At 41.9% G+C, this 18,452-nt stretch overlaps 1 protein-coding gene across 5 annotated transcripts in view; it reads right to left on the bottom strand.

Annotated features, from left to right (window-relative positions):
* Nucleotides 1-18,452, bottom strand: part of VPS8 (VPS8 subunit of CORVET complex) — an 818,099-nt gene that overhangs the window by 695,424 nt on the left and 104,223 nt on the right. For all 5 annotated transcript variants that reach the window (XM_029606199.1, XM_029606197.1, XM_029606196.1 and 2 more), the window contains 2 exons: nucleotides 17,068-17,192; nucleotides 4,137-4,223 (listed from right to left, as the gene is read on the bottom strand). In XM_029606199.1, the coding sequence (XP_029462059.1) occupies nucleotides 4,137-4,223; nucleotides 17,068-17,192 (212 nt within the window). The remainder of the gene's footprint in view (nucleotides 1-4,136; nucleotides 4,224-17,067; nucleotides 17,193-18,452) is intronic.

Below are 18,452 nucleotides of genomic sequence, written 5' to 3'. Positions count from 1 at the left end.
GGTTGGAGTTGCATTGTTCGGTAGGCGTGCTAATGTGTCTGCAGTTTTTTTCTGAAAGTAGAGTGCTAATTCGTCTGCTTTGGTTTGTGCTTGGTCGTCTGGAATGGTGGGTGTAGGTGATTTTGTGAGTTGGGAGACGTAAGAGAATAGGGTCCTGGCATCAAATTGAAGGTCGTGTATTCTGTGGGCATAGAAGTCTCTTTTTGTCTTTAAGATGGTGATCCTGTAGTTGTGGAGGGTGCGTTTGTAATCAGATAAATTAGTGGAGTTGGGGATCTTGCGCCATTCGTATTCTTTGTGTCTGAGATTTTGTTTCATCTGCTTGAGTTCTGGGGAGAACCAGGGTTGTTTCTTCTTCTGTATTGAGTTGATTATTTTCACCGTTTTAGGACATAATTTATTTGCTATTGCCTCAGTAATATTGTGCCAAGAGAGGAAGGCTGCATCTGGGCTAGTGGTGTCCAGATTGGGGAGTTCTTTGGTGAGATGATCACTGAGTGTGTCAGAAGTGCAGGTTTTCCTAAATTGGATGGTGGAAGGTGGTTGAGGAGGTTTAGGGCTTTCTTGAGTCATGAGTGTGGTTGTAATTATTGAATGGTCTGACCAGGGAATTGTGGTACAGATAGGATCATTTTTATAAGATATATTAGAATTGATGAAGATGAGGTCCAGAGTGTGTCCTGCTTTATGGGTAGGTTTTTCTATGATTTGTTTAAAGCCCATAGCACCCAGGGTGGTAAGGAGTGCTTCACAGTTAGGGGTGAGGGGAGAGGCGTCTACATGGCATGCCAGTGAGCTACATGGCATGCCAGTGAGCTTATCCTCACAGATAAGCTCACTGGCATGCTCGTTCTCTCTCACTTACATGCATGCTCACTGGCAAACTCACTCTTGCTCACACATATGCACTGGAAAGCACAGCAAATCTGATTGCTCTATGCAGTGCAACAATAGAAAAAGAGAAACATCATTATTCCTCATTAAAACATTAAGTAATAAAGTCAAGAGCCATAAAACATCATTCATACTTTTAAAAGGGGAGGTGAAAGAAGCTATTTTAGCAAAAAGATCTTCATTCAAACATTGGAAGAAGGATCCAACAGAAGAAAATAGGATAATGCATAAACGTTGGCAAGTTAAATGTAAGACATTGATAAGACAGGCTAAGAGAGAATTTGAATAGAAGTTGGCCGTAGAGGCAAAAACTTACAGTAAAACGTTTTTAAATATATCAAAAGCAGAAAGCCTATGAGGGAGTCAGTTGGACCATTAGATGATCGAGGGGTTTAAGGGGCAATTAGAGAAGATAAGGCCATCGCGGAAAGATTAAATGTTTTTTTTTGCTTCAGTGTTTATTGAAGAGGATGTTTGGGAACTACCCGTATCAGAGAAGGTTTTCATGGGTAATGATTCAGATAGACTGAACCAAATCACGGTGAACCTAGAAGATGTGGTAGGCCTGATTGACAAACTGAAGAGTAGTAAATCACCTGGACTGGATGGTATACACCCCAGGGTTTTGAAGGAACCAAAAAATGAAATTTCAGACCCTATTAGTAAAAATTTGTAACCTATCCATTGTACCTGAAGACTAGAGGGTAGCTAATGTAACCCCAATATTTAAAAAGGGCTCCAGGGGCAATCCGGGAAACTACAGACTGGTTAGCCTGCCTTCAGTACCAGGAAAAATAGTGAAAAGTGTTCTAAATATCAAAATCACAGAACATATAGAAAGACATGGTTTAATGGAACAAGGTCAGAATGGCTTTACCCAAGGCAAGTCTTGCCTCACAAATCTGCTTCACTTTTTTGAAGGAGTTAAACGTGAACCGGTAGATGCAGTATATTTGGATTTTCAGAAGGTGTTTGACAAAGTTCCTCATGGGAGGAAAAGAAAAAGTCAAGGGATAGGTGGTGATGTCCTTTCATGGATTACAAACTGGCTAACAGACAGGAAACAGAGTAGGATTAAATGGACAATTTTCTCAGTGGAAGGGAGTGGGCAGTGGAGTGCCTCAGGGATCTGTATTGGGATCCGTACTTTTCAATATATTTATAAATGATCTGGAAAGAAATACGAGTGAGGTAATCAAATTTGCAGATGATACAAAATTGTTCAGAGTAGTTAAATCACAAGCAGATTGTGATAAATTGCAGGAAGACCTTCTGAGCCTGGAAAATTGGGCATCCAAATGGCAGATGAAATTTAATGTGGATAAGTGCAAGGTGATGCATATAGGGAAAAATAACCCATGCTATAGTTACAAAATGTTAGGTTCCATATTAGGAGCTAGCATCCAAGAAAGATCTAGGCGTCATAGTGGATAACACATTGAAATCGTCGGTTCAGTGTGCTGCGGCAGTCAAAAATGCAAACAGAATGTTGGGAATTATTAGAAAGGGAATGGTGAATAAAAGGGTAAATGACATAATGCCTCTGTATCGCTCCATGGTGAGACCACACCTTGAATACTGTGTACAATTCTGGTCACTGCATCTCAAAAAAGATATAGTTGCGATGGAGAAGGTACAGAGAAGGGCGACCAAAATGATAAAGGGAATGGAACAGCTCCCCTATGAGGAAAGGCTAAAGAGGTTAGGACTTTTCAGCTTGGAGAAGAGACGGCTGAGTGGGGATATGATAGAGGTGTTTAAAACCATGAGAGGTCTAGAACGGGTAGATGTGAATCAGTTATTTACTCTTTCGGATAATAGAAAAACTAGGGTGCACTCCATGAAGTTAGCTTGTGGCACATTTAAAACTAATCGGAAAAAGTTCCTTTTCACTCAACGCACAATTAAACTCTGGAATTTGTTGCCAGAGGATGTGGTTAGTGCAGTTAGTGTAGCTGTGTTTAAAAAAGGATTGGATAAGTTCTTGGAGGAGAAGTCCATTACCTGCTATTAATTAAGTTGACTTAGAAAATAGCCACTGCTATTACTAGCAACAGTAGCGCGGAATAGACTTAGTTTGTGGGTACTTGCCAGGTTCTTATGACCTGGTTTGGCCACTGTTGGAAACAGGATGCTGGGCTTGATGGACCCTTGGTCTGACCCAGTATGGCATGTTCTTAACTATACTAATAAAAAGAATAAATATGTCAAGCAGGCATATCTCAGATCGAATGTCGATATATAAAAATAATAAACAGCCAATGAACATCCAATAATTAAAATGACTCAAATTTTTCTAATATTTCCCAAACACCAAGTATTTCAAACAGTAGACACATGAAATAATATCCCAAAATTAAAAATAATAGCATTAAAAATCTCCAGCTTTCCATAACTGGGATCTTTTGATTTCCAGTCACCCACAGACTGTTGTGGATTGGGGGACAGGGGCCCAACAGTCTAACTTCTCTCCTCCCCTTCCCCATCCACACAGGCTCTCTCTCACTCACATATATGATGTTACATACAAAGGTCCAACCTACTCCCTCGCAGGCTTTCTGCTTTGGATATATTTTTTAAAGTTTTTATTATGAGTTTTTGCCTCCATAGCCTTTGTTTAAACTGACTCAAGGCCAGGATCTTTCCAGATGTACTACTTCTTTCACTGTCTAGTATTAGCATTTGTAGACAAAACTCAATGCATCCACTTTCTTAAAACATGAGAAAGCCTTTGGCTTTTCATTTCTTTTCATTTAACCTTCTTGACCCATTTTGTTTTCTATTTGTAACATGCAGACAAAAATATTCTCATTTCAGCATCTTTCAGATGCACTTATATACAACTATTTTTTCAACATTTTTGCCTGCATAAAAATTTTAAACAGCTGAAACAAACTTCATTTTTATCTGTGTTTCTCTGCATGTATTCATTAAAGCAGGTCAGAAGCCTTATAGACAGTAGAAACAATACTTCTAAATATCTTGCATTCCCTAGTGGGGTTAATGGAATAGGTTACCTAAATCTGATTTCTAAGTCTCCAGTGATATTTTTCTTGGAGTTAGTTTGGGGAAAAAGAGAAAAAAAAATGTTTGTTTGCTGTATCATAGTATAGGCCAGAGAATCAAAGTACTCCCAATTAAAAGTAGAGATTTAAGCCTACAAATATATTGAATATAAACTTAGAAGACTGTCTCACCACATACACTTTGATTAATGACAAAGGATATTTTCCTTTTAGTACCTTGATGTGCAAAATTGCTGTCCCCGGAGGGTGGGCATCTGTTATTGATCGTAAGAGCTTTCCGCTGGCCAGATCCCACATCGTAATCTGCAAACAGAAGGGTTTAATTTGGGTTAAGGGAAGGATACTGTTTAGCATTAATAAATCATGGAAAAGCAATTGTATAACCACATAAGTGTTCTGTTGACAATTCTGGAGAGGAGAACAAGAAGATCTCAAATTATATGAGAACACTTGCATACCCAAGAACTAACACATTGTAGTAACTATCATTGGTCAAATTAGTCAGAGATATTAAGCAAAGTTTAGCATCTGGAATTAACCCCTCAGTAGCTAAACGTTGAATATCTTGTTAAAGCAGTAGTATTCTAAATTCCTCAAAATATCAATGTGCCCGTATTCTGACTTTATTGCTTCATCTTTCAGTCTTATTCCTGGACCTCACTCCTTTTTATCACATTGTCTTTGTACTCTTTATTTTAAAACATTTTATTAGGGTCATATCCCGGTTTTTAAGAGCGTTTTCTCCTGAGCACACACTTTATTGTCTGTGTTATAGCCACACTTGTTATGCACCAGAGTGATGTCTGCATGGAAGTTAGATTAACAGAAAGGCAATGCCTCAATCTACTTGCGCTTAAAATGGGGGAAGATGCTAAGCTGGAAGTGTTTTCTAAAACATTAAACTCTAATGTGCTTTACTTTAGATTTATTCATCATTACTACATATAGCTCACAGCTATTTACACTCAGGGGTCCATATTCAGTAAGCTGGTTAGTGGACTAGTTATCCGGCTAAGGTTAGCCAGGTAACTTGTCTTGTATATTCAGTGGGTTAAACATCTCACTAAACATACTTGTTTCAAGTTATCCAGCTACATATAAACCATATAACTTCAACCCTATTTGGCCAGTGATTGAATATAGCCGATTAGGCCTAAAGTTATCTGGCCTCATGTGGACAGATAACTCGCTACTTACATAGTAATGACAACAGAAAAAGACCAAAATGGTCCATCTAGTCTGCCCAGCAAGCTTCCCAAGGTAGTAACTACCGCTCTGTGCAGGTTACCCCCATGTTTCTCTTAAGGATAATAACTGCCGCTCCGTGCCGGCAAAGCTTTTTTCTTTATTCCCATCCTTTAGCCTTTTAGGAATCCACAATTTTTAACCCATACCCCTTTGAAATCCTTCACAGTTTTAGTCTTTACCACTTCTTCCGGAAGGGCATTCCTTCTGGAGGAAGTGGTGAAGACTAAAACTGTGAGATATCTGGGTAAGTAGTGAGATATCTGAGTAAGTAGTGCCTCTTAGGAAAAAAAAATAATTCATGGGCCTCCAGGCCTGATGCCTACCGCCCCCCCCCCCCCCCCCCAAAACACCACATATATGTCCCACCTCCCCACAGACTGGCCCAAACCTTACAAATTTGAAAAGTTTAAAAGTTTCATCCAATGATCACCACTGGCATGGGCCTCTCCATTCCCTCCTCTATCTCTGTTAAAAATACTTTAACTGTCCTTCCCCCCAGTCATCCCCTCTCCCTTACCCCTTGCTGATACCCTCCCATGCACCCGCTACCTCCAAAACTGTCTCCTCTGTGCTGGGATCTCTCTTCTCAGCAATCTTGGCTGCTTGTAGCGTAACGCTGGCTATTACTTAAGTAATGCTTCCAGCGTTACATAGGTAATAATGCTGAACGTGTACCATTTAGCATAAACTATGCTTCCAGCGTTATTATCTACGCCAATGTTATGCTACAAGTGGCCGGGATTGCTGAGAAGGAAGAGTGAGGGAGGATGACTGGGGGGGGAGGGGGGGCCAAGGAGGGACAATTAAAGCATTTTTAACGGGGAGGAAAGAGGGGGGCAGGGAAGCCCGTGCCAGCAATCAGATGAAACTTTTATACTTTTCTTAATTTTAAAGTTCGGGCCAGCTTTTGGGGACCTCCAAGGTGGAGGGGTACATACATGTGCTGTTGGGAGGGTAGGCATCGAAGTAAGTATCGAGTTATCCAGCCACACGAGGCTGGATAACTTTAGACCTGCTTCTGAGCAGCTTAGCCGGATATACCCAGTATTTGGCTAAGTTAACCAGATAATGGGACCCGTCCCTGGAACGTCCCTTTTATATGCGGCTAAATTATAGCCGGATAGCAACATATCTGGCTATAATTTAGGAGGATAAGAAACTAAATATGCCGTATAAACCATTTAGATGGATAACTTGTGAGGTATCCATCTAAATGGCTTTTGAATATCTACCCCTCAGATGTCAGAAAATTATTTATTTACATACAAGGACATTTTCATAAAGACATAACCCTAAAAAAAGACTATGATGTAATATGACAAAACATAAGCTAATAAAACACAATACACAACCGAAACAGCATCCCCCTGTCGTACTAAATTTACAACATCTATGATCCTTCAGCCCCTAACTAAGCTGCCTTTCTTTATCACCAAACCATCCGTATGGACCAAGGTAAATTTAATGTCTGTTGTTACAGCAAGGATTTTACAACATCTCCACAAGAATGAAATAAAAGTCAAAATGAAAAAAAATAATTTGCCTCACACTTTCTCCTATTCGTTGAGGATTGTTCCTGTGTCAAGAATACATCAGTGCCAATCCCCCTCACATAAGCAGATCCCATACTATAGAAATCCCCATTAACCAGAGTATGCAATAAATTAGACTCCTTGCTGGATTCACATCACTCCTAAAAGTAGTGTTTCTTAAATTGTATGTCTCATCACCTTATTCTTCTCTAACACTTTTAGCCCTTACCCTACCTCACAAAAAAAGGTTAAATAGTTTTGTTTTACTCCAGTACAATGTACTGCAATTAAGCTATATATTTCATGATCCCCTTCTGCCTCTCCCACCATGAACCATCCCATGCCACAATTTTAACCACTGAGTTAAAGGATTATCAGGGCCACTATTCTAATAGAATGAGGATCATAATGCTAGCCATTGCTGACCAGCAGAGGCAAGGTCCACTTGAACTCTTACCTGGAAGTACCTATTCAGAGTGGTTCATGCCACAGTAACCACATGACTGATTACCACAACACACTGTACAAGGGTCTAACAGATAAGGCTCTCTACAAACTTCAGTTGATACAAAACTCTGCAGCACAACTGACAGAAGGATGCAAACGTATGACCACAACTCATCAGTCCTTCAAAAACTACACTGCTTACCAACACCATATAGAATGAAATGTAAAATGCTGACACTGATGTTCAAGGCTCTAAGAGGAGATAGGCCTATATATCTGAAGGAAAGGCTAGCTGTATACATGCTTTCAAGAGCAGTGGTGGGCAATTCCAGTCCTCAAGGGCTGCAAACCAGTCGGGTTTTCAGGATATCCCTAATGAACGAGAGATTTGTATGCACTCTGTCTCAGTCGTATGCAAATTTATTTCATGTATATTCATTAGGGATATCCTGAAAACCCGACTGGTTTGCAGCCCTTGAGGACTGGAATCGCCCACCCCTATTCTAGATCACTCTGATCCTACATGTCAATTCAGTCTTCAAAAAAAACCAAGACAACAAAAAGAAAAGGAACCCATAAGAACATAAGAAAATGCCATACTGGGTCAGACCAAGGGTCCATCAAGCCCAGCATCCTGTTTCCAACAGTGGCCAATCCAGGCCATAAGAACCTGGCAAGTACCCAAAAACTAAGTCTATTCCATGTTACCATTGCTAATGGCAGTAGCTATTCTCTAAGTGAACTTAATAACAGGTAATGGACTTCTCCTCCAAGAACTTATCCAATCCTTTTTTAAATACCGCTATACTAACTGCACTAACCACATCCTCTGGCAACAAATTCCAGAGTTTAATTGTGCGTTGAGTAAAAAAGAACTTTCTCCGATTAGTTTTAAATGTGTCCCATGCTAACTTCATGGAGTGCCCCCTAGTCTTTCTACTATCCGAAAGAGTAAATAACCGATTCACATCTACCCGTTCTAGACCTCTCATGATTTTAAACATCTCTATCATATCCCCCCTCAGCAGTCTCTTCTCCAAGCTGAAAAGTCCTAACCTCTTTAGTCTTTCCTCATAGGGATGCGGCGACCAGAATTGTACACAGTATTCAAGGTGCGGTCTCACCATGGAGCGATACAGAGGCATTATGACATTTTCCGTTTTATTCACCATTCCCTTTCTAATAATTCCCAACATTCTGTTTGCTTTTTTGACTGCCGCAGCACACTGAACCGACGATTTCAATGTGTTATCCACTATGACGCCTAGATCTCTTTCATGGGTTGTAGCACCTAATATGGAACCCAACATTGTGTAATTATAGCATGGGTTATTTTTCCCTATATGCATCACCTTGCACTTATCCACATTAAATTTCATCTGCCATCTGGATGCCCAATTTTCCAGTCTCGCAAGGTCTTCCTGCAATTTATCACAATCTGCTTGTGATTTAACTACTCTGAACAGTTTTGTGTCATCTGCAAATTTGATTATCTCACTCGTCGTATTTCTTTCCAGATCATTTATAAATATATTGAAAAGTAAGGGTCCCAATACAGATCCCTGAGGCACTCCACTGTCCACTCCCTTCCACTGAGAAAATTGTCCATTTAATCCTACTCTCTGTTTCCTGTCTTTTAGCCAGTTTGCAATCCACGAAAGGACATCGCCACCTATCCCATGACTTTTTACTTTTCCTAGAAGCCTCTCATGAGGAACTTTGTCAAACGCCTTCTGAAAATCCAAGTATACTACATCTACCGGTTCACCTTTATCCACATGTTTATTAACGCCTTCAAAAAATTGAAGCAGATTTGTGAGGCAAAACTTGCCCTGGGTAAAGCCATGCTGACTTTATTCCATTAAACCATGTCTTTCTATATGTTCTGTGATTTTGATGTTTAGAACACTTTCCACTATTTTTCCTGGCACTGAAGTCAGGCTAACCCGTCTCTAGTTTCCCGGATAGCCCCTGGAGCCCTGCTCGGGAGTCGCACCTGCCCTCTGATGCTCCCACCCAAAGAGCTCCAAGAAATACAGTATCACTCTCATTTCAGGAAGCAAATAAAATCCTGGCTCTTCTGTTTAATGCCAAACCTAAAACACAGAGAGACTGAGAGATTATGGGTCACTACTGGCATCATCTCGTTTGTCTGAAACATGCAGCTTCAAACAAATATTTTTATTGAATGTTATTTATTTTTCCAAATTCGTTCACAACCATTTTTCACTATGTTGTTTGCAGAACTTAGTATTTTGTTGAGAACCTTTTTAACGCCAAAATGAAATTTTAATTGCTTCTATTTTTAATTGCTGCTACTTTGTCATACACTATTTTTGTAAAGCTGCAGTTGATCTTTGCACACCTGCTGCTACTAGAACTGTAAACCGCTTTGTACAAATTTTTGTATTCAAAAAAGACAGGTAAAAAATCAATAAATACAGGTCAAAAGTCAGACTACCAGCCTAACAAGCACATAAAAATACATAGATATATACTGAACATACAGCAAGAAACACCAAATTGGGCTCAACTGGCACAAATTTGAAACTTGTGAGCAGTGACGCCAAATCGTTGAGACTTGAATCCTGGCTGCAGCCAGGGAGAGTAATTTGCAAACAATCAGTCTGTGGGTACTTTCTACTCGCAGACTGCAGCTAGAATTTTCAAAGCAGGTTTTTTGTGCATGATTCTGCTTTGAAACTAAGCTTATGTGCTTGGAACCCTATGCAACATACAGGCGCAGCTTTGCTTGTAGGGATTTACATGCATGCTTTTGAACATCAAATGGATGTGTGTAAATCTTTTCCCCACATCCCCCCAAGAACGCCTACTTACCACAAACATAAAAGCATACGCAAAATCATGCACACGTTTTCACTCATAAAACCCCAAATTGATTTTTAAATTATTTCTGCACTTAAGTCCTTTTGAAAATGGTCTCCTTTGAAGCACAAATCTTTTTCTGGGGGATTTTAAATTCTTAAAATAATTGAGCTCATGACAGAGTATTAACATTGTATGACTCCACTGAGAATTAGATCTGAAATTGATCCCTCTCTCATCAGCTCCTAAACCAATTGCTCCATAAAACTGTCTTTTATTCCATCCAGGAACTTTATCTCTCTAGCATGCCCTGATGTTTCACTTACCCAGTCAATATTGGGGTAACTGAAATCTACTCACACAAAGGAGTCGGCGGTTAACCACAACATATAATCTATCACGATCAGTGATACACTACTCACACAAAGGAGTCGGCGGTTAACCACAACATATAATCTATCACGATCAGTGATACACTACTCACACAAAGGAGTCGGCGGTTAGACCGGTTAGTGTCTGCTTGAGAGTGACACATAACGTCAAGGCTTGCTGACACCTTCTTAGGCTAACAATTCATTTGTTATTTGGGTTCCACATTTTTGGGTGATTTAGGTAACTGAAATCTCCCATTATTACTGTACTACTAGTTTGGTTAGCTTCCCTGATTTTTCTTAGCATTTCACTGTCCGACTCACCATTTTGGCCAGGTGGACGGTAGTATACTCCTATCACTATTCTCATCCCCAACACACAAGGGATTTCTACCCATAAAGATTCAATTGCACATTTAGTCTCATGCACGATCTTTACCCTGTTGGACTCTATGCCATCCCGGACATAAAGCACCACACCGCCACCAGAATGCACCTCTCTGTCACTGCAATATAATTTGTACCCCCGGTATAGCATTATCCTATTGGTTATCCTCTTTCCACCATGTCTCTGAGATGCAAATTAAGTCTAGGTCATCATTCACTGCTATACACTCTAATTCTCCCATCTTACTACTTAGACTTCTGGCATTAGCATACAAACAGCATGTTTTTTGTTTTGATTAACATTCTGCTTTTCAGTTGGAATCTTTTAGCTCAGGTGAGTTTTTAATTATGGATACTTGGACTACTTTTCTTATTGGAACCTCTCTGTTGGGATGCCCTAACTCTAATGCTTCATAAGTATCCTTTGAAGATACCTCTCTCTGAACCATGCGCTACTGAGCGACTGTCAGCTTTCCCTGTTCTAGTTTAAAAGCTGCTCTATCTCCTTTTTAAAGGTTAGCGCCAGCAGCCTGGTTCCACCCTAGTTAAGGTGGAGCCCATCCCTTCAGAAAAGACTCTCCCTTCCCCAAAAGTTTCCCCAATTCCTTTCAAAACTGAATCCCTCTTCCCTGCACCATCGTCTCATCTATGCATTGAGGCTACCGAGCTCTGCCTGCTCTGGGGACCTGCGCATGAATCAGGAAGCATTTCAGAGAATGCTACTCCAGAGGTTCTGGATTTCAGCTTTCTTCCTAAGAGCCTAAATTTGGCTTCCAGAACCTCCCTCCCACATTTTCCTATGTCGTTGGTACCCACATGTACCATGACAGCCGGCTGCTCCCCAGCACTATCTAAAATCCTATTTAGGTGATGCTTGAAGTCCGCCACCTTCGCACCAGACAAGCATGTTACTAGGCGATCCTCACACCCACCATCCACCCCCAGCTGTCTACATTCCTAATAATCAAATCACCAACTATGTCGGCCGACCTAAACGTTCCCTCCTTGGCAGAAGCCCTGAGATATACATCCTTGGTGCGAGAGGATGATGCACCACCTGGAGAGCAGGTCCTTGCTACAGGATCATTTCCTGCTGTACCAGGTTGATGCTCTCCGATCATGAGACCTTCCTCCTCCAAGGCAGCACCAGGGATGCCAGACTGGAGTTGGGACTTGACTACTATGTCCCTGAAGGTCTCATCTATATACCTCCCTGTGTGCCTCAGCTCCTCCAGGTCTGCCATTCTAGCCTCCATAGATCGAACTCGTTCTCTGAGAGACAGGAGCTCTTTGCATTGGATGCACACATACAACGTCATAATGCCTCTGGGTGAGACCCCGTCTTGAATACTGTGTATAAATCTGGTCACCGCATCTCAAAAAAAGATATACTTGCACTGGAGAAAGTGAAGAGAAAAGTGACTTAGCCTATGAAGACAGGCTAAGTAAGTTAGGGCTCTTCAGTTTGGAGAAGACACGATTGATGGGAGATATGATAGAGGTCTACCAAATCATGAAAGGACTTGAACAAGTTAATGTAAATCGGTTATTTACTCTTTCAGATAACAGAAGGACTAGGGGGAACTCCATGAAGTTAGAAGTAGTTCTTTTAAAACAAATTGAAGAAAATTCTTTTTCACTCAGTGCATAGTTAAGCTCTGGAATTCATTGCCAGAAGATGTGGTTACAGCAGTTAGTGTAACAGGGTTTAAAAAGGTTTGGGTAAGTTCCTAGAGGAAAAAGCCATAAACTGCTATTAATAAATAAGCAATAGTAGATCGAGATTTATTTAACGTTTGGGTACTTGTCAGGTTCTTGTGACTTGGATTAGCCACTGTTGGAAACAAGATACTGGGCTTGATGGACCCTTGGTCTAACCCAGTATGGCATATCTTAAGTTCTTTTGTACTCCAGCATCCCTGCAAAGTCAACTCCTGACAGTGAACCCCCAACCCTGAAAGCTCACATCCATCAGGAGTACTAGTCATTCCAGTGTTCATAAGGAAACTCCCTTCCTTAGATGATTCACTTGCAACCACCACTGCAGTTGGATGCTTATCTCCACCAGTAAGTAAAGCTGTATCAAGTAGTCCTGAGACTGTGGACTCCAACAAGCAAACAGTGTGCCCCCTTACCCACAGAACCACTTCTAGGGTGGCTGCCATCAACCCCAGCACCTGTAGATAAGGCCACACCGTCAGACGTATTGTTTCCGTCAATAGTCGCACCTGCGCCATCAGCTTCTGAATGTGAATCTCCGGCAAGAACACCCTACCTTGCTTCATGTCGAAAAGAACACCAAGATACTCCAGTGTCTGGGATGGCTATGGATTGCTCTTGGTCAAATTCCCCACCCAACCTATTTCCTGTAACAAGAAGATCACCTTGCATGAGACCTGAAGGCTCACTTTCATACTCTTGGCCCGAATCAGCCAATCGTCTACATAAGGGTGGACCAGAATGTCATCCTCTCTCAACACTGTCACTACTACCACCATGACTTTGGAAAAGGTTCTGGGCACAGTGGCCAAACCGAAGGGCAGTGCTCAAAACTGATAATGTCGGCCCAAAACAGTGAAAAGCAGAAACTGATGCCCCAGCCAGATGGGAATATGTAGATATGCCTCTGACAATCCAGAGACATAAGAAACTCCCCTAACTGTACTACCATCATCACTGAATATAAAGGTTTCCATGCGGAAATGAATATCCAGCAAATGATGGTTGATTCTCTTGAGATCTAGGATGGGGCAAAAGGAACCCTCCCCTTCTTGGGCACAATGAAATAAATGGAATATCGGCCCATATTTTCTGGTAACATGGGCACTGGGACTACAACCTGCAGACTGAGGAGTCTTGACAACTTATCCTCCACTGCCTGCCTCTTCTGTGGAGAGCTGCAGGAAGACATCATGAAAACGTCCAGAGGAACACTGAGAAAGTCCAGCGTATAGCCATCTCTTATCACATCCAGTACCCACTGGTCTGACATCTCGACCCACCTCTAATTAAAAAAAAAAAAAAAAAAAAAAGGCAACCCCCTATCTCCTGTTCCCAAGGGTGGGTCGGCACACCTTCATTGAGAAGCTCGGGGAGCACTGCTACTTGAGCCTGCACCCAGTGTGGGCTGCCTGAGATGAAAGGACTGAGGCCGACCCAAAAGTCAAGCCCTATGAAAAGCCACTCATTTGTAGGGTTGAAAGAATTTGAAACCCCTAGCATGACCTATCATGCCAATGGAGCGCAGCGCCTGCTTCTTATCCTCTGATAACCAAGGAACATTGGACTCACTCCACTTATTGGCCATTTTTTCTAGTTCATTCCCAAACAAGTGAACTTTAAAGGCAATTTCATAAGATTAGACTTTCAAATTGTATCAGCCAACAAATTCCTAAGCCATAGCTGATGCCTGGCTGCTATTACCGAAGCCACTCCTCTGGCAGAAGTGCAGACCAGGTTGCAGTCCGCATCTGCCAAAAAGGCGTCTGCTGGTTCTATCATTGCCCTGGAAATCATGCCAGATTCATTGACTTCCTGAGAGAGAAGTAAACAAGAGCAAGCCACAAGGGAGCAACAAGAGGCTATCTGCAAATTCATTGCCATCGCCTCAAAGGCCTGCTTAAGGATATAGCCTCAATTTTCCTTTCTTGCGCATCTTTCAATGCCGCTCCCCCTTCTACAGAGACAGTCGTCTGCTTGGTGACAGCACACAAACGTGCATCTTTAGGAAAGCACAACTGCTCTTTTGACAGCTGGATCCAAAGGGTACAGCCCTTCCAAGGCTCGTCCCCCTTTAAAATTAGCTTCCGAAACACCATACTCAAGATCAATCAATTCTTGAATAGCTTCCATAATGGGGAAGAAACATGAAGCTTTACGCAAAGAAATTAAAATGGGATTTTTCTTTGGGTCAGACATGGAATTAGCACCCAGCACCCCCAGCATCTTCAAAGTCTGGGAAATCAGAGCCGACAGCTCATCTCTATGAAAGAAACGCAACACTGTTCTATATGGCTCCAACCCTGGAGGAATTTCCCCATCCTCCAGGGAGTAAGAATTGGCTTCATCATCTGCGCTATCCGCGTCCCTATCAGCATGACCTGTAGAGGGTTAGATGTACTCAGACACTTACTCATAGCACCAGGTGTGCGGGAATCTGCAGCCTGCGATCCTGAACTGTTAAGATTGGCTGGAGCTGCCGACTGCGCCTGAAGAAAGGAATATAGCCCTTGAAAAAATTCTACCCAAGAAAAAGCAGAGAGATCCATACCAAAATCAGGGGGGTGTCAGCCCTGCGCCAACTGAACTACTATCCCCCACTGATGAACCAATTAGGGAAACCAGGCGAAACCTCTGGCAGTTCCCGCTCCTTTTCCGTTCCCACATCATGCTGGGAAGGACCGGGCTTAGCATACTCAGTTGGGGAAAATTGTCCCTGAGCCTTCAAACAGCGCTGACACAAGTTAGAGGGGATGCCAGGCTGTGATGCCCGAATATGGCAAGCAGCACAAAGGGAAATGCACATAGGCTTATTTGCTACCAGTGCCATGGATAAACACCCACTATCGGTATGCTCTAAAAAGTGCCCAATAACTGTGCGCCCAGCTGCACTTGCAATAAGTACTTACCACGGATGCCCAAAATGTAGGTGCCCAATATGCAGCCACCCTACCACCCCTAAACGAACACCTGAGTGCCCACCTAAGCACAAACCTGAGTGCCTACTCGGGCGCGCAAGTGTGAACAGTCAGAGATTGATTCGTGGAAGTCTTGTGCACAGAAAAGCGCGCAAATGCGGCTGCGGCCTACCACGCAGTGACCAAGCAAAGCTTAAGAGTGGAGCCTAGCCACAAAGATCACTCAGCACACCAAGCTGCCACAACTCCCCAAGCTCCCCCAAGATGGGAACAGACATTGGATCGATGTGCTGAGCTCGGAGACCAGCAAGGGAATGGAACCCCTAAAATTAACTCCCCTTTTTCTTTTTTTTCTTTTTTTCTTTTTTTTACCTGAGCTCAGCCCATCCCAGCCGAGCACAGAATAGGTCTCCAGCTGTGGGGGTAGAGGGCAAAGGCCTTCACCACCATGCTCAGCTTCCTGCACCTGCTAGCCTCTCAGTTGTTTGTCTCCCTACAGCTAAGTTCACACTGGAAAACCAGCTACCAAACCAAGGCACTCATCTGAGAGAGAGATCCGCAGATATCACCTCAGGAAAACTCAACTGAGGATGGGACCATAAGGTATCACCACAGGAGAGCGGAGCAAATTAACTTCCTTCTTTTCTCCTTCTACAATTTTTTCTTTTTAAGCAATCCCCAGTTGGGAGATGCACATCCACCATCTGCTAGAGACGGAGAATACTAGCGGGCTGATTTCAGTGCAGTGGTACCATGACGTTAGCTTTGCTGCGTCTCCATCTGCTGGTAGAGGTGCATAACCCACTGGTGTGGATTAACCTGTCTGAATGCCAAGAAATCTTATATTACACAATCTTCCATAAAGTAATGTTCAGTGTGGATTACAAGCACAGATGCATATCAATGTTTTGCATCTAACCTGCCAATACTTATGCTTTCCCTATTTTCTTCATTTGGATTATCTTTCCACTTTTTGAAAGATGTACTTTTGGATATACTGGCCTCTTTCATCTCATCTTTTGACATCGCTGGCAATCATGTGGTCTTCCTTCTGCCTCTTTAATGCATGGAATATATCTGGTCTGGGTTTCCATGATGGAGATTTTAAATAATATGCATGTCTGATGTAAGCTCTTAACCTTTGAAGCTGCACCTTTTAGGTTTTTTTTCTATTTTCCTCATGTTATCATAGTCTCCTTATGAAAGTTAAATGCTAGAGCAGTAGTTTTCCTCAATGTCCTCCTACCAGGTCAAATTTGATCGCATTAAAATCACTATTGCCAAGTGGCCCCACTGCTATTATCTCTTGCACTAACTCCTACATTCCACTAAGGATTACCCTTTCCATGAAAGGGTCATTTATTTCATCTAGAAACCTTACCTCCCTAGCATGTCCTGATTTGACATTTATCCAATCAATATTGGAATAACTGAACTCTCTCATTATTGCTGTTTTGCAAAATGTGTTAGCTTCCTCAGTTTCTGCTCCCATTTCATCATCTGTCTGTTCATTCTGGCCAAGCAGATGGCAGTATATCCCTACTGTTATATTCAGATATATATATATAGAGAGAGAAACAGAGATAGACATATGTATATATCTCGCATAAACATATAAACTGCATAGAATTGTTAATGCCTGCAATGATGGGAGAGGGTAATGAATTGGGCTTTCCCTGTTTCTGATAGACTCTCTCACCTGCCCTTTTGCAAAGCCGCAAAGCAGTCGGGAGCAATCGCTGTTGATACTAAGAGCAGAGATGGCTCCATATTGAGCGCCAACCACAGTGCTGCCCAAGCACAGCCGCAGGGCCTGATTTGGATCTGGGGACAAATCAAAAATAAAATGAGGCATGGAAAGCACAAAAATAAAAAAAGAATTCATGATGGTAATAACAATAATAATGTATTACTCCTTCCAAACAAAAATTTAAAACTTAAAGACTTACACTAGTTACTTTTGTTGATGCTCACTCATGCCTACTGACTAAACATGTGATACATATTTCATGTATTATAGAGAAAGAGGTAAAAGTAGGAAGAGATTTTCTCCCTCTGATATATGCTAAACAAGGATAGTTCATGGCCCCCTTCATTTTTCTAACCTCCCCATCCTTCCAAAGAAAGATCAAATAGAGAGAGAGAGAGATTGATAGACAGACATCAGAAAGCTTGCAATACTGGCATCATGAACACTAGGGTAGTTATTTATTTCACATTTTAGCCCGCTCCCTCCAAGGTTCGGGATAGGGTACATAAAAACTAGACATAGATATATAAAAACTAAACAGAAGATAATAAAGCTTCATATAGTAAGCAGCCTACATGTGAATAAAAGATGTTAAATTATGCCTCTTTTTAAAAAAAAAGGTTCTGCCTGGAAAAGGGGTCAGAGATTTTCACAGAGGAATAGTGATTAATAAAATCATTGAAAGTGAGATTAAAATAAAGTTTTAAGTGCTTTTTTGAATGCTTTCTTATCAGTAAGACTACAAAGCTCTAGAGAAAGTGTATTCCACAATGAAGGGCCAGCTATAGAGAAGGCTCTCTCTCTTGTGCTATCTAAGGGGCCAATGCAATTTTCACGGAAAGCGGGCGCTGACTTTTCAGCGCCAACTTTCTTAATGCACGCATGGCGCCCGCAAGGGGGGCACCATGCAATAGGCAAATTAGGGGGTCACGCTAGCAAGGAGATGCTAGGGTCGCTTGCGCAACCTTAGCACCTCCTTGCTAATGCGGCCCCGTAGCGGCTGCCGGTTATGAAGACTGACGCCGGTAAACTCGGCATCGGTTTTCATAACCAGCCATCTGCAGAGGTTTTTTTTTTTGTTTTTTTTTTTTACTGAAGTAGTACAGAAAAGCAGTTTTTTCTGCTCCAGGCAGGTATTAATATCTGAGCGATAAATCTGCATCTGAAACGCACATTTATTTTTTTGAATACGGAGTGAATGAGTAGGATTAGCGCCTATTTAACTCGCGTCCAACAGCGGGTTAAACAGTGCACTCGTATGAGCGCACTGTATTGTATATGCCCCTAAGTGTGCACATTTACCTTCTGCATATTCATTGTGAGTATCTTGAAAA

This window comes from Rhinatrema bivittatum, chromosome 6, assembly GCF_901001135.1.
Source record: "Rhinatrema bivittatum chromosome 6, aRhiBiv1.1, whole genome shotgun sequence".
Taxonomy (NCBI): domain Eukaryota; kingdom Metazoa; phylum Chordata; class Amphibia; order Gymnophiona; family Rhinatrematidae; genus Rhinatrema; species Rhinatrema bivittatum.
The sequence above is the reverse complement of the archived record's forward strand: the minus strand, read 5'-3'. Positions and strand labels throughout refer to the sequence as shown.